This window comes from Pelophylax lessonae (genome assembly GCF_965119305.1).
Source record: "Pelophylax lessonae genome assembly, chromosome: 5".
Lineage (NCBI taxonomy): Eukaryota > Metazoa > Chordata > Amphibia > Anura > Ranidae > Pelophylax > Pelophylax lessonae.
The window spans coordinates 272505941-272521408 of record NC_138772.1 but is presented as its reverse complement, the minus strand read 5'-3'; the positions used below and the strand labels follow the sequence as shown (position 1 = coordinate 272521408).

The 15468-nt window shown below is 44.2% G+C and overlaps 1 protein-coding gene across 1 annotated transcript in view; it reads left to right on the top strand.

Annotated features, from left to right (window-relative positions):
- The window catches only part of PTPN3 (protein tyrosine phosphatase non-receptor type 3), a 346819-nt gene that overhangs the window by 309085 nt on the left and 22266 nt on the right, over positions 1 to 15468 (top strand). The window contains exons 23-24 of the mRNA XM_082257741.1: positions 927 to 1055; positions 13052 to 13197. Coding sequence (XP_082113867.1) covers positions 927 to 1055; positions 13052 to 13197 — 275 coding nt within the window. The remainder of the gene's footprint in view (positions 1 to 926; positions 1056 to 13051; positions 13198 to 15468) is intronic.

Genomic DNA, 15468 nt, shown 5'->3' with positions numbered 1-15468 from the left:
AATTTTTTGCTTTCATAAAAATGCCTCTAACCTAAACTGCTTCTAAACCACTATAAACACCTGAGTGTACATGTACCTATAAGATAACATTGAGTAGAGTTCAGGGGCTGCTAAAAAAAATGCCCAAATGCTCCTGAACGTCCATCTACCAGCTGTAGTGTACATGAGGCCTTAGTGTAAATATCACACATGGGTTAAAAGTTGCTATCCATTCTGTGACCAAAATAGGCTTTTTATTAAGATCTACAAGCTAGGAATCTCCTTTCCCATCAGCTCAACTTCCATAGTAATTTACAAGGCGAAGAGGAATTGGCTTTCGGAGTTGCAGTCCTGAGTGACAATGAAACATCTAAAAGCGCATCAGAAACTGGAGAGATACTATCCAACAGAAATGACATCAGTGCACTACGTGTTTATTTACACAACGTAGATAATTGTCACTCATTTTTGGCAACTTTGTCACAAATCTTTGGCAACTTTCTACCATCGCAAGGCTCAAACTACTTCTTGACAACAGGAACAACAGAAACTGTCCGACATTTGGCCCGTGTGTGCAGCAGCCTGTTCGACAGAATCCGGTCTAACCACCGACTTTTTTTGAATGGGCATGCTGGATAACCAGCATCCAAATAGCGCTGACAGCCAATGGCACAATATCTCAGTGAGGGGATCGCCGTACTAACATCACTTAGTACGGTGACCTCTCAGTTTATTTTTTGTTCAGCTCACTGGGTTGAACTAAAATACCTCCCCGTGTGTACCTAGCATAAGATGCTTGTCTGATAATCTCAAATGGAGGTTATGTACTTTCAATATGCACGTTACATTTTTTATAACCTATGTAAATTATATCCTTTTCCAAGGTATGGAATATATAATAAAAGTATATTATACTCACTAGATGTCTGCTGCTTTCTTCCCTGTAGACTAAATGTCATCAGTACTGGCCTGATCCCCCTGATTTAATGGAGTATGGGAAATTTAGGGTGAAATGTAACTCGGAAGACTGTACAATTGCTTATGTATTCAGGGAAATGATCATAACAAACACTGAGGTAAGAGTAGAAGTACATTTTATAACATGGCCACCTGGTTTTGAATTCTGCTACACAATGAATTGAATGTGCTTCATTAATACCATGTTTGCTCCAATATCCTCTCTTCAAAGAAAAAAATACATTAATAGAACTTGAAGTTATTTTAACAGAGTTATGTTTTTATTATGCTCTTAGAGCTACAAAAGAAAATATCATCACTTTAAAAACCCCACAGGATCTTTTTAAAACGTTTGTGTAGAAGCCCACAACTGGTTTTGGAGTAGATTGTGTTTGTATGGCTAAACATGAAGCCCTTCTGGCTATAGTGATGCCAGTTGGTATCCAGCCCCAATCATACATAAGTGTACCTATCCCAGTAAAGGTGCAGCTATGCAGGAATGGGGTCCGTTACCAGCAGACATACAGTATCTTTTCATGTGACAACACTGAAGAAATTACACTTTGCTACAATGTAAAGTAGTGAGTGTACAGCGTGTATAACAGTGTAAATTTGCTGTCCTCTCAAAATACCTCAACACACAGCCATTAATGTCTAAACCGCTGGCAACAAAAGTGAGTACACCCCTACGTGAAAATGTCAGAATTGGGCCCAGTTAGCCATTCCCCCCTCCTCTGGTGTTATGCGACTCGTTAGTGTTCTGGGTCTCAGGTGTGAATGTGGGGCTGGTGTGTTAAATTTTGTTTTTTTCGCTCTCAATCTCTCATACTGGTCACTGGAAGTTCAACATGGCACCTAATGGCAAAGGACTCTCTGAGGATCTGAAAAAAAGAATTGTTGCTTTACATGAAGATGGCCTAGGCTATAAGATGATTGCCAAGACTCTGAAACTGAGCTGCAGCACGTTGGCCAAGACCATACAGCGGTTTAACAGGACATGTTCCACTCAGAACAGGCCTCGCAATGGTCGACCAAAAAAGCTGAGTGCACGTGCTCAGTGTCATATCCAGAATTTGTCTTTGGGAAATAGACGTATGAGTGCTGCCAGCATTGCTGCAGAGGTTGAAGGGGTGGGGGGTCAGCCTGTCAGTGCTCAGACCATACACCGCACACTGCATCAAATTGGTCTGCATGGCTGTGGTCCCAGAAGGGAGCCTCTTCTAAAGATGATGCACAAGAAAACCCACAAACAGTTTGCTGAAGACAAACAGATTAAGGACATGGATTACTGGAACCATGCCCTTTGGTCTGATGAGACCAAGATAAAATTATTTGGTTCAGAAGGTGTCAAGTCTGTGTGGTGTCAACCAGGTGATGAGTACAATGACAAGTCTGCCTTGCCTACAGTCAAGCATGGGGGTGGGAGTGTCATGGTCTGGGTCTGCATGAGTGCTGCCAGCACTGGGGAGCTACAGTTCATTGAGGGAACCATGAATGTACTGTGACATACTGTACTGTACTGTGACATACTGAAACAGAGCATGATCCCCTCCCTTCGGAGAGTGGGCCGCAGGGCAGTATTCCAACATAATGACCCCAAACACTCCTCCAAGATGACCACTGCCTTGCTAAAGAAGCTGAGGGTAAAGGTGATGGACTGGCCTAGCATGTCTCCAGACCTAAACCCTATTGAGCATCTTTGGGGCATCCTCAAACGGAAGGTGGAGGAGCGCGAGGTCTCTAACATACACCAGCTCCGAGATGTCATCATGGAGGAGTGGAAGAGGACTCCAGTGGCAACCTGTGAAGCTCTGTGTTGAGTTATTTTAAGGGGACAGCAAATGTACACTGTTATACAAGCTGTGCACTCAATACTTTACCTTGTAGCAAAGTGTAATTTCTTCAGTGTTGTCACATGGAAATAATATATAATAAAATATTTACGAAAGTGTGAGGGGTTTACTTACTTTTGTGAGAAACTGTGTACTCAAATTTTAATTAAAAGTGTTATGGCACTGATTTTCCTGGGATTGAATACTTAAAGTAGCAGAACAGAAATACCTATCCTGGAGAAAACGGTTTGCCAAGCACCCTTCAATGATCATCTAAACAAAAGCCTAGATCTTTGCTCACAGCTTCTGTTATGAATGAAAGGCCTGTTCTTCAGATATCATATGACCGATTGCCTACGCCTTTGACAGATGTAACTGCAGTGGAACTTATTATAAATGTTTGGACTGCAGCACTGGATCCAAAGGCATATACTATTTTCTGTATGGCTACTAGGGAGCAGCAATGCATTTCAAGGGTTTCCTCCTATTTAAGCCTTCAAAGCTTGATGAAGAGTAAACCCTCAATGCATTGCTGCCCCTTGGTGGACATACAGAGAATAGGCTCAGTACACAGCCACAGAGTCTGACGTCCAGAGTAGTGTTCCTTGACCAGGATTGGGTGTACAGGAGTCAGCAACTGTCACTGGTATGTTTGACTAGTGTGTCTTCCTCCCCACTGGGCTTACACTGAGGTTCCTTTTTCCTACACCATTCAGGGTTGTGTTGAATTGGTTTCCTTCAGCAGGTTCTCAGTCAGCACTATATTTTCTCAGCCTGAGTCTCTCCCAGCTTGAAAGCTATACATGCCTGCCATGGCTATTAATCTAGCTGCTGTGTACTCTTGTCTCACAATTCCTGTCCATCGCTTACTATGGATTTGTGAGTGAGCATTTTCATAGTTGCATAGTTTATATGGTTGAGAAAAAAAACACCAGTCCATCCAGTTCAACCAACATAAAAAAAAAAAAAAGCACACACAAATAGAATACTTCCAAGTGCACTATACTATACCCACAGTTGATCCAGAGAAAGGCAAAAAAAACAATAAAGCATGACCCAATTTGCGTCCGCAGGGAAAAAAATTCCTTCTTAATCTCCCGGACTCAAGAGGCAGTCGAATATTCCCTGGATCATTTTTACCTGCAAATATTAGTATCCAGTTACATTATGTGCGATTAGGAAAGAATCTACTGAGCTGGCCAGAAACAGCTCTTGAAGGAAGCCTATTCCACATTTTCACAGCTCTTACTGTGAAGAAGCCTTACCGTATTTGGAGATTAAATCTTTCTTCTGCCAGACACAAAGTACCCCCTTGTCCTTTGTGATGACCTTAAAGTGATTGTAAAGCCTTGTGTTACCTTTTCTGTGCAGTTGATTTTGCAAAGAGCAGCTCAGACCCTCCTCTTCTCGGGTCCCTTATTCCTGCTCCTGGTCCCTCCCTCCTATCGAGTGCCCTCACATCTTTTCAACTTATATTTACAAAAATTACCTTCCTGTTCTTTGCAATATCACGGAAGAGCTTAAAAAACGGTGCAAACCTCACTTCTCGTGGCTTGGCCAGGCTGCAATCATATGAATGTGCTACATTGTATACTCTCTATCATCCAAACAGTATCCATTCAGGTACCCCCATCCTTTTCTCTTTTGTTCATTGACGGACACAGCTCCATATCATCTTGACCAATGGGATATGTTGCCCCCTACAGGAGTAGGACACTTGGCGGAAAAAAATTGACTACGGCTATAGGGCAGTCCTAGGGGGTATACTCCCACTTCCTGTTATAGGATCTCAGTTTTTTTTCTGCCTAGCCAGGAGTAAGGACCTGGTTCCTTGCTGGATCTGTGGTCCTGGCATTTTTTCTTTTTAAACTGAACTTGTTCCTTTTGTTGTTTTCTTTCTACAATCAAGTCTGTTTGTAGTGAAAACTACAATCAACTTCTGGATTGGGTGACGCATTGGATATCCTAGATCCTTACGGTCTCCCCAGTCTGGCCAGCGAGCGCATGCAGACCGCAGCTCCGCGCTAGGTCGTCCGTGACATAGCCCACTTGACGGGGGTTGGCCGGCGAGTGAAACACCTCTCGAGGATGCACACGACCTGGTCGTGATCTGAGTCGCAGCATACCTCTGGCCCGCAGCACCCCCCATTCCAAGATAAGGAGGTGCTCTGCCTGGAGTGGTGTCTGCCCGGTTCCAAAGGTGTGGTGAGTAATGCCCCCCCTCTCCTCCGGGAAATTTCGGGATGGAGTTTTCCGAGTTGGTAGACACCCGTGTGCCCTTCCCACCTTAATGGCACCCCCCTCACTAGCGGGGTCTCTCCTGTGCTAATACCCACTCCCCCATATCCCCCCTTCTGGGGTGGCTGAGAAGAGTCCCTCTTACAGACATTATCACTTCTGTGGGTGTGAGGTGAGCTGTGGCTGGAGGGGGGGGGGGCGGGAGCTTGCAGCGACAGCTCTATTTGCAAGAATTATCTGGTAATAGCACGGGGGGGGGGGTCCTGGCTGGCTGGCTGCCTTAAAATAACTGAAGGGCCCCTAGGGGTCTTGAGAATCGCACGCCTGCCATTTTCCCATAGCCTAATGCATGGGACCTCGGCGGCCATGTTTCTGTAGTCTGGCCATGTTTTTGGTGGCTTCACATTAGTCTATACAGCGGCCATTTTCTTGAAGGCAAATGGAGCGGTACTCGGCAGGGAGCCTCTAGTGGTGGTACAACCATTTTCTCTGCCTTTCTGATGGGCATGCATCAGGCAGCTGGGCGCTTTCTGTCCCTACTAAGTCGTTGGTGGTGAGTTCCTGGGGCTGTATACTCTCTCGTTTTTCTGCTATAGCAGCGTTGCCTGGTGCGCTGGGACCTGTGGTGCCAACGGTGCAGCGGTGGGGGGGTTTTACAGAATTTTTTACAGAATATTTTGTATTGAACTTGCTGGCGGGCCCCAGTTTACCATGGAGCCCCTAGAGCATGTGTCACCACCTGACCCACTCCTAGAAGCTGCGGGACCCTCTGGTTCCCAGTCTGCCCTGGCGACCATGATGGCGGTCCTGCAGTCATTGGTGTCAAAAGTGGATATGGCTTTCCAGAAGAGACCTAGTAAAAAGCGCCCTCTGCCTTAACCTGCATCCTCAGATTGTGAGGCTGATTTGGCCGCGGGGGACGTGAGTTACCCCACTGGGTCTGCGTCCACTCACTTCGAGTGCTCTGATAGTGAGGATGATGCCTCTTCCACTACATCTGCACAAGAAAAGGCGCTTGTGGGAGCACTAAATGTATCAGTGCGGGGAACTTTAAAACGGGAGGACACATTCCGGTGCAATTTGGCACCCGCAGACCATCCAAGGTGACTAAAGTGTTCCCCTTTCCTGCCTATTTCGACAAGATTGTCGCTAGCCAGTGTGGTTCCCCGAAACGCATGGTTGGGATACCTAAGCGTTTCGCTAGGAGGTATCCTTCTGAGGAGTCCCTCCTAAAAAAACTGACCGTTACACTGGTGGTGGATTCTTAGGTCTCCAGGTTGAATAAAGTCGCGCTGTTACAAGTGGAGGACGCTCCGTCCTTTAAAGACTATGTAGGCAGGAAAGCTGAATCTCTGGTCCGCTACCTTTTTACCGTGGCAGGTTCAATTATGAGGCCGGTGTTTGCCTTAACCTTGGTCTCTCAGACTTTAACGGAATGGGTGAAGCTTTTGTGCCAGAATGTGGAAGGGGGTTAGCATTCCCCTGAACTGGCGGAGCTGGTGGATCAGTTAATACAGGGGGTTACATTATATCTGTGATGCCTCTCTGGACATGGCCCCCTTAGCTTGCAGGGTGTCTGTGACAGCAGAGACTCTGCGCCGCATGATTTGGTTGATATACTGGTCTACAGACCAGGCCTCCAAAAACGTGCTGACAGATCTCCTCTTTGTGGGGGACCGCTTGTTCAGAGCTTCTATGGAAGAGTTCAATAAAGGTCTCACAGGAGGTAAGAACACCCTGCTTCTGCAGGTTACTAAAACAGAGAGCCTCGCTGCAAGCGTGGTCCTGTTTTCTCAGCCCACAAGCGGTCCTTTCGTCCCGCAGGGTCCCAGGACAAGGGTCCTAAATCCTCCTGTGCCTTCTCGGAAGGTTCCAAGAGACCCTGGGTTGGTAAGTCAAAAGCAATAGGATAATATAACCACAGCGCTATCAGGCGTATATATTAAATATAAAGTGCACTTAAAATGTAAACTAGATAATAGGTGCAAAAAAATAATCTTAAAGTGCAACAGTGTATAATCACATATAATCACATAATTAATTTAAAGTGCAGAAAAATATTAAAAGTAAAGTGCCAAATGTGCAAAAAAAATAAATAAATATATATATATATATATATATAAATATATAGTGCAGTCCAACAATTATATAAAGGCCACTTGAATCAAATAAGGTGCTGAATATCGTGCGCCACACAAAAGTGCCTAGTGCTTCCAAAGAACCCTTTTGGGGATCCACTCACCAGACTTAGGAGAATTCAGAGCCTTATATATAAATATATCCAGCTACACCTCCAATTTAGCCTCCAGCCTCTGATGCAAAACAGCCTTGGTGTCCCCCAGGATATCAATAGGATGAGCCTCCAATATGCCTCCAATCACCTCTGAAACGCCTCCATAATTATAATCTCAAACAAAAGAGGGAAGGAGCCGACAATAGTGAAGCCCGTAGGGTGATTTTATTAAAAAGCTACTCACAAACACATGGAAAGATATCAGCGTTGTATACAGAACAATTGTCCCATAAGTCAAAAGCAGGGTTTTTTCAAACCTATTTACTTTTCCCAGGAAGGAGGGCAAGGTCCATCCAATCTTGGACCTGTGCGGGTTCAGAAATTCAGAATGGAGTCCATTCGCACGGTAGTGGCATCCCTTCATCAAGGTGATTTTTTAGCATCTATCGATATCAAGGTCGCTTACCTTCATATCCCAATATATGTCGGGCATCAGCGTTTTCTTCGGTTTGCCGTAGGCAAGGAGCACTATCAATTTGCGGCGTTACCCTGTGGTCTTGCCTCAGCTCCTCGGGTGTTCACAAAAGTGTGGTCCCGGTGTTATCCTTACTCAGGCAGTGGGGGGTTGCAGTACTGGGGTACCTGAACGAGCAGAGTCTCCGTCTGTGCTAAACGACAATCTGGACATCACTGTACAAACTCTGCAAGAGTTCGGCTGGACACTGAATTTTCAGAAATTCGCTCTGGCTCCGTCCCACAAACTGGACTACCTGGGTCTTACTCTGGATTCAGCCTCAGCCTGGGTGTTTCTTTACCCTTGACGACGTTATATCGTTACAAAATGCGTAGGGAGGAGCCAACGGCGAATAACGCACATAAGGACGGGGGACGTGGTGGCTATCTTGTTGGTTAGAAACAAATGTTTGTGAATACAGTTGTGATCGTTCTGAGGAATCTGACATGCTGACAAGTTTTTACTAAAATGTAAGTTACTATCGTTTTATAATAAAACATTTTGGATGATATATACACTATGAGAGGTGTCCTGCTTCTCTCCACATGATATGACTGGATTATCGAGACTAAGTTATATGAATACCGGGGATTAACACAGAGAGGATTTTAAGGCTGCATACCCTCAGATAGAACCAGATGACTGCATAGACCTTTGAAATGAGGGTCAATACTATCCGGTAAGAGGCATTGTGATCGGGTGTTGGTGGCGGAATCTGCAGCACTTAGAGGCCTTTTTTCATCAGAAGAAGTTCACTCTTTGTTTTTTCCCTGGGATATGGACACTAAACTCACTTGTAATCATTGATTAGCGCTACACCTTTTTTTCCTATTGTTTCTTCCAGAAACAAAACTGCTGAGGTTGCAGCATGCAATTCAGCTCCTGTTATCCAACCACCGATTATCTCTCAGGACTTGCATGCAAGTGCTGGGCTTGATGATCTCCACCTTCGAGGCGGTTCCGTTCCATACCAGACCTCTGCAAAAGATGATTCTGGCCAAATGGGACAAGAATCCATGGTCCATGGACAATCTGATCCTGTTGAGCCAGGGTACAAGGAGATCCCGAATATGATGGCTTAGTTCCTCGGTGCTTCGGCAGGGAAAGTCTTTTCTTCCCCTGTTCTGGACAGTGATTTACACGGACGCCAGCCTGTCCGGGTGGGGAGGTGTCTTGGGCACGGAATCAGCCCAGGGGTTCTGGTCTCCGGAGGTGTCCAGTCTTCCAATCAACATCCTGGAAATTTGGGCAATCAGGCTTTGCCTGTCCCAGTGGATGGATCGGCTGCAGGGGTGTCCGGTAAGGATTAAATCGGACAATGCCACGTCTGTTGCATATGTCTATTATCAAGGGGGCACCAAAAATGCCCTAGCAGCCAAAGAAGTGGCTGGCATTCTGAGGTGGGCAGAACACTTTGTTCCAGCCCTCTCTGCTGTGCACATTCCAGGGGTGTAAAAATTGGCAGACGGACTACCTCAGTCGGCAGGCCCTGAGTCCGGGCGAATGGTCCCTTCGCCCGGAGGTATTTCAACAACTGTGTTTCGGTGGGGGACCCCCGATGTGGACCTGTTAGCCTCCCGCATCAACCGGAAGGTTCCAAGGTTTGTGGCAAGGTCTTAAGACCCTCTGGCAGACACAGCAGACGCTCTGGTGGCCCCCTGGGGCCAGTATCGCCTAATATATGCCTTTCCTCCGCTACAGCTTCTGCTGAGACTTTTGTGCAGAATAGAGGCAGAAGGAATTCCAATCATTCTGGTGGCCCTAGACTGGCCTCAACAGTCTTGGTATGCGTGTCTGGTAAGACTGGTAGTTGATGCTCCTTGGCTCCTTCCTCTCAGAGAAGGTCTTTTGTCTCAAGGACCGATCTTCCATCCTGCTTTACAGTCACTGGCTTTAACGGCCCGGCTAATAAAAAATCAGGTACTGAAGGATAGGGGGTTGTTGGATTTGGTGAGTCCTACTCTGTTAAAAGCTACGAAATCTACTTCTTTGAAGATTTACGATCGAGTTTGTAAGACGTACATTCCTTTTCGGTATCATGTCTGCTGGAGTTTCTACAAAGAGGTGAAGATCAGCGTATGGCCCTGGGCACCATCAAGGAACAGATTTCAGCTTTGGCAATCTTTTTTGGCCATTGACCACAAATTCTTTGGTTCACACCTTCGTGCAGGGCGTTCGCCACTAGGCTCCTTCGGTAAGGTCCCCGGCGCCTCCATGGAATCTTCTGGTACTGTCAGTTCTTTAAAATCCGCCTTTTGAAAATAATCGTGAACTTCCTCTACTTGCTCTGTCACAGAAGGTGGCCTTCTTGGTGGCTATTACTTCTGCATGCGGTGTGTCGGAGATGGCTGCATTGTCCTGTCGGTCCCCTTGTCTGGTGGTTCGCAGGGACAATGTGGTGCTACGTCCCTGTCAGTCTTTCCTTCTTAAGGTCATCTCAGGTTTCCACTTAAATGAAGATATTGTGTTGCCTTCCTTGTGGCCCAAGCCAAGACATCCTAAAGAAATTACATTCCCTGGATGTGGTTCGGGCAATCAGGGTGTACCTGGCGGCGACTGAGTCGATTTGTAAATTGGATTTCTTGTTTGTCCTTACAGGTGGATCTCATAAGGGGCAGGCTGCATCTGCTGGGATCATTTCCAGATGGATCAGGCAGACAGTGGGGCAAGCCTATTCCATCAAGGGTCAGGTTCCTCCTTTCCCTGTTAAGGCTCGTTCTACGAGGGTGCTTAGTGCCTCCTGGGCTTTCCGTCATCATGCATCAGTGGTTCAGGTTTGCAAGGCAGCCATTTGGTCGTCTGTGCACACATTCACAAAGTTTTACAAGATGGATGTCCTCGCATCTGCGGGTGCTGCTTTTGGCCGCAAAGTTCTGCAAGCCGCTGTTGCAGAGGTTCCTGCCTCTTGAGGGTGTGTTTTTTCCCCCCGTAGGTTAGCTCCAGTTGTTTCTGGTTGAGCTCTTTAGTTACCTGGTTGGCTATGTTAAGCTTTTTTGGGAATTCAGTTTTTTTGTTGTGTTTTTTCCCACCCTCATGCTAACACTGCTTTTGGACGTCCCATCGGCCAAGAAGATATGGAGCTGTGTTTGTCAATGAATGAAAAAAAAATTGGATTTTTGTCTTACCGTAAAATCCTTTTCTCTGATGTTTATTGATGGACACAGCACCCACCCCTCTGTGGAGTTGGGTTATGTATTTTTCTGACACTGCTTCTTTCAAAACTGAGATCCTATAGCGGGAAGTGGGAGTATAAACCTAGGAATGCCCTATAGGCGTAGTCAATTTTTTGTCCACCTATTATCCTACTCCTGTAGGGGGCAGCATAACCCAGCAAAATCCAAGATCTGGAGCTGTGTCCGTCAATGAACATCAGAGAAAAGGATTTTACAGTAAGACAAAAATCCAGTTTTTCAGCCTGGCCTATATGGCCAAGTTGAAAGGTCCATTACACAGTTTTTATGGAATGGTAACCAACCCAGAATTTGCTACACACAACTCACCATGCCCAAACTTAAAGGAGGTATAGGCCTCCAAGTTATCCAGTTCTACCACTGGGAATGCCAGTCCAATTAATAGTTTATTGGCATATCCAATACCAGATCAAAGACTGGTTTGTCTTGGAGAACACTTTCTCCAAAACCCCCGTATTCTATGCTCCACAGATCCGTCCTTGTCAAACCCCAGAAGACCTCAGGGATCATCCCTTTATTGGTCCAGTCTTACAATGCTTCAGAGAAGCTTGCCATAAGCTGGGTATCTCCAGTACACCCTGCTTCATGACTCCAGTCCTAAGGAGCACAGATTTCTCTCCGAGGATGACCGGCTAATTTTTCTTAGACAAACATCCCGACACTGGCCTCCGAGTCCACCACCTCTTCCAGAATAGTAATTTATCGTCATTTGACAGCATTAGATCAAAATGGCCCAATTTACGAATCAAGACATGGGAATACATGCAACTGCATCACTTTATTCATTCCCTCAAACGATAACTGACCTCTTTAAACCCCTAAACCCATTCAAGAAATTGTGTGTAAAAGCTACCCCCCAACAACATACTATTTCTGTTATCCATGCAATGTTTTGGGCTAATACACCAAATAATGCCAGAAAAGCCTGTGTGGCGTGAACCTGAGATCTACACTTAGATGTCAATGAAGATCAATGGACTCTTAATTTATCGTCCCATACATAAAAGAAAGAGGTACATAGTTAGATCACTAAAATCACCTCCCACAAAATACCACAGAACCCTGATGAGTTGAACACAAATCATTAAATAAGCTTTACTACCCCACTCAGGTTAGTCCTTACCAGTTCCCTCCTGGCTCTGGCCCTGACCTTAGCCTAAGTCTTTCCTCATATGCTCCTCCAGATAAGTTTGGGCTCAAATCTTATTCGTGCATACTCCTCAACCACCAACACACACTTTTTTTTTTTTTTTTCTTTCTTTTCCTCCCTTATCCTGTAGCCTCCCCCTACTATTTCATTGTTTGTTTTTTTCTTTTGTGTTATCGTCAGCCTTCTAATATTCAGTAACCATTAATGTTCTCAAAAAACTTAAAGTGTTACTAAACCCACAACCGTAAAATCAGTCTGTATATGCAGTAAAGCATGCTTGTTATACTCGCAGTGGAACCAAAGGAGTTAATCCTCTGCATTATGTAAAAAGGCTGTTTGATCCTTTCTCCTCTGATTATCTCCTTCTTCCACCGACTCCAATATATTTCCTGATGGTTACAGAACCAGGGGACAGGCTGCACATGCTCAGTTTGGTGTGTATTGCTAGAGAGTTATTTTTTTTTTCTTGGGAGAGTGCATGCGATCAGCACAGGGCAAATCAGCACTGTCCAGACAGAGGGCTCAGGGATCCTGCTTTCTCATAGGACAATCGTGGGAGAATGAAAACTCCTCCTACAAGCCTTAACCAGACAATCATAGAAGTCACAAGACTGCTCTAACTGTTGATGAAAAAAGGTATATAGCAGTTTAAATTTACTAAAATAGTTGCATTTCCATGTTCTGTGTACTGTGGAGACCAGATATAGTGAATTCAGGGTCCTGGGTTTAGCAACACTTTAAATTTAGCTTAAAAAAAGAAAAACTGGAGTGAATAACATGCATGATACAAAATATGCCATGCAGTAACAAAAAATATTCTGTGACATAGATGATGCCCGGTCATGACACCCGTAGTAAACCATAAAATTATGTATGATGACTCATCATGATACAGGGTTAAATATGTATTTTTGTGCTTTGGTATCAGTATTTTGTCTAAATATATTTTCTTTGCAGACAGGAGAGGAGCTGCCAGTTTCTCATTTGCAGTACGTTGCTTGGCCTGATCATGGTGTGCCTGATGAATCATCTGATTTTCTGGAATTTGTTAATTGTGTAAGACAAAAAAGAATAGAACATCAAGCAATTCTTGTCCATTGCAGGTAGTTATTTTATCTGAAGGCATTTTGATAAAGAATGATATTCTGTACAGGGTAACTTTGGTTTACTGATAGGAATGACTAACAAGATGAGTCATGTACCAAACCATATAAATAGTCCTGTTGACACAGGAATCAAACTCTTCCTACTGGGTTAAAGAGTGATTATGCTCGACCCCGTTGCTTAGGTAATTTATAAAAGTCAGATATGTTTCTAGATGCTAATGTTATACTTCACCATATTCTGTAAATATGTATGACCGACAACTTGCTGTAATGTCACTTGATAATTATTACTATTTGTTGATTTTTTGGGTACATAGTGGTTGATACCTATGGGCCTATAGCCTTAGAGAAATGGTCATGCTAAGTAGACCCAGATTGCTAGGCCTGAAACTTCTTGTAGTAGTTCTTCTGTACAGCCGATCAGGGCCTCTCATCACTTTGGTAAATGCATCCTCGTTTTGACGATTATCTGATAATGTTCAAGTAGAAGTTTTTGTATTATGCTTAAAATTGTAATAACAATGGAAAACAAAAGTCAGATATGTCTGGAGTAATGGCTAGTGGCAGAACAATCTATGTGTCCAATATATGAAACACCACCAAGCTAAATATTAAAAGGCCCACTGGACAACAAAAATCTTCATGGGTTCAATTATGTATTTATTAAAAATTTAGTGCACCTAAAACTTTTCTTTTGTATAAATTTCTGCATAGTGTAAATCAGTTGACAGGTTCTGTGCTATGAGCCAATCAGAGCTCGGTTTTATTGCTTAGTACTGCCAGACATATTTTAAAGGAATTAAAAGGTTGAGGATGAAATGCTTAGGCAGCTTAAAGAAAGACGCCTCCGCAGTGTGTGACAATACACTTTAATTGCATTGATAGCCAGGTAAAACAGGAAGCTGTCGGGTTGCAACTGAAAATAATGGCATCGCTTTTCTGGCTATAAAGTGTAGCAAGGATGTGTAAATGAAAAAAAACAAAACAAGCTGAACAAAATTACCAAGATATTAGCCGTCAAAATAGTTCACCTATTTATTTACTTGCATGAAATTTCCTTCTACAAGGTCCTATTTATCTCAGTGTAAAAGCAAATGCTTACTCTTTCAAAAGTTAAAAGGTCATTCCATCCAAAACTAATATTGAAACAGAGTTGGATACAGTCTTAACCTTTGAGAGATTCAATTCACTACCACAAACCACATCCAATGTCCAAGATCACTGATCACCTAAAAAATGTAAAGATTTCATAGACTAATGCATCTGTGGAACTGCAATCAAAAGGCGAAGATTTGGTATATTATAGGGAAAATTTACAATTGTTATTATTAATAGCCTAAACAGTACCCTGAAAATTGTCCCTTTTTGTCTGGAATTTCTCCTTTAAATAACAGTTAACTTGTATGTGAGGATACCTAAGCAATCCAGTGCATACAGCCCTGTAGCTGTATATGTGCTGCGTGAGATTAAAGTGAAGTTCACTTTTTTAAAATAAATTACAAATGTACATTTTTTTTGCAGATAACAAAATGTGCATTTACTATTTTTTTTTTCAGGAGCCTGGAAAGCTTTGCACCAGCGATCAGCAGATCGCTGATTGTAAACCTAGGGAACTAGTATGTGAGCCGCTCAGGCTTTAAAGGGATGATAGCCCTGAGTCCACTGCTGTGAGTGTCGACTGGGGAAGGAAAGCTCCCAGCTCCAGACGTCAATATGTGGTGGAGTAGATGCCCCTGTAGCTGCACATCGAAGCAGACCCACTAGCTATGCTGTATGTCAACCTCTGCCTTGGTTCTAACCAGGCCATGCCCCCAATGCATCCCCTATGGCCCCTTTGGAGCTTAATAATGGGCAGATCGCTGATGTCATGCAGGTCTCCTGCAGTTAACTACATCGTACAGCAAGGCAGTTAGTTTCACACTAACAGGAAGACTCAGTGAACTACCACAGGGCTCAACAGTGTCATAGTAGTTATGTTGGAACTTGTAGTTCATTCATACACAGAGCTCAGTGAATGAATAATGCGGCTTTGTGGGGAAGCTCTGCACGGCCGCGCCGTTTTCAAAAAGTGACAGCTAGTGCAGGGAATTTCTCACTGTACTGCTGTCACAGGGAGAGAGAGCAGTGGGGAGCAGCTGCAACAGTAGGAACATGTTACATATTCCACCCCAAAAATGGGTTGGTGAACATATTCTTTAAGACACTGCTACCTTTGACTGCTAGACCCAGGAGATAAAGCCCCCACAGGTGTGCCTGTCTCCATACAGA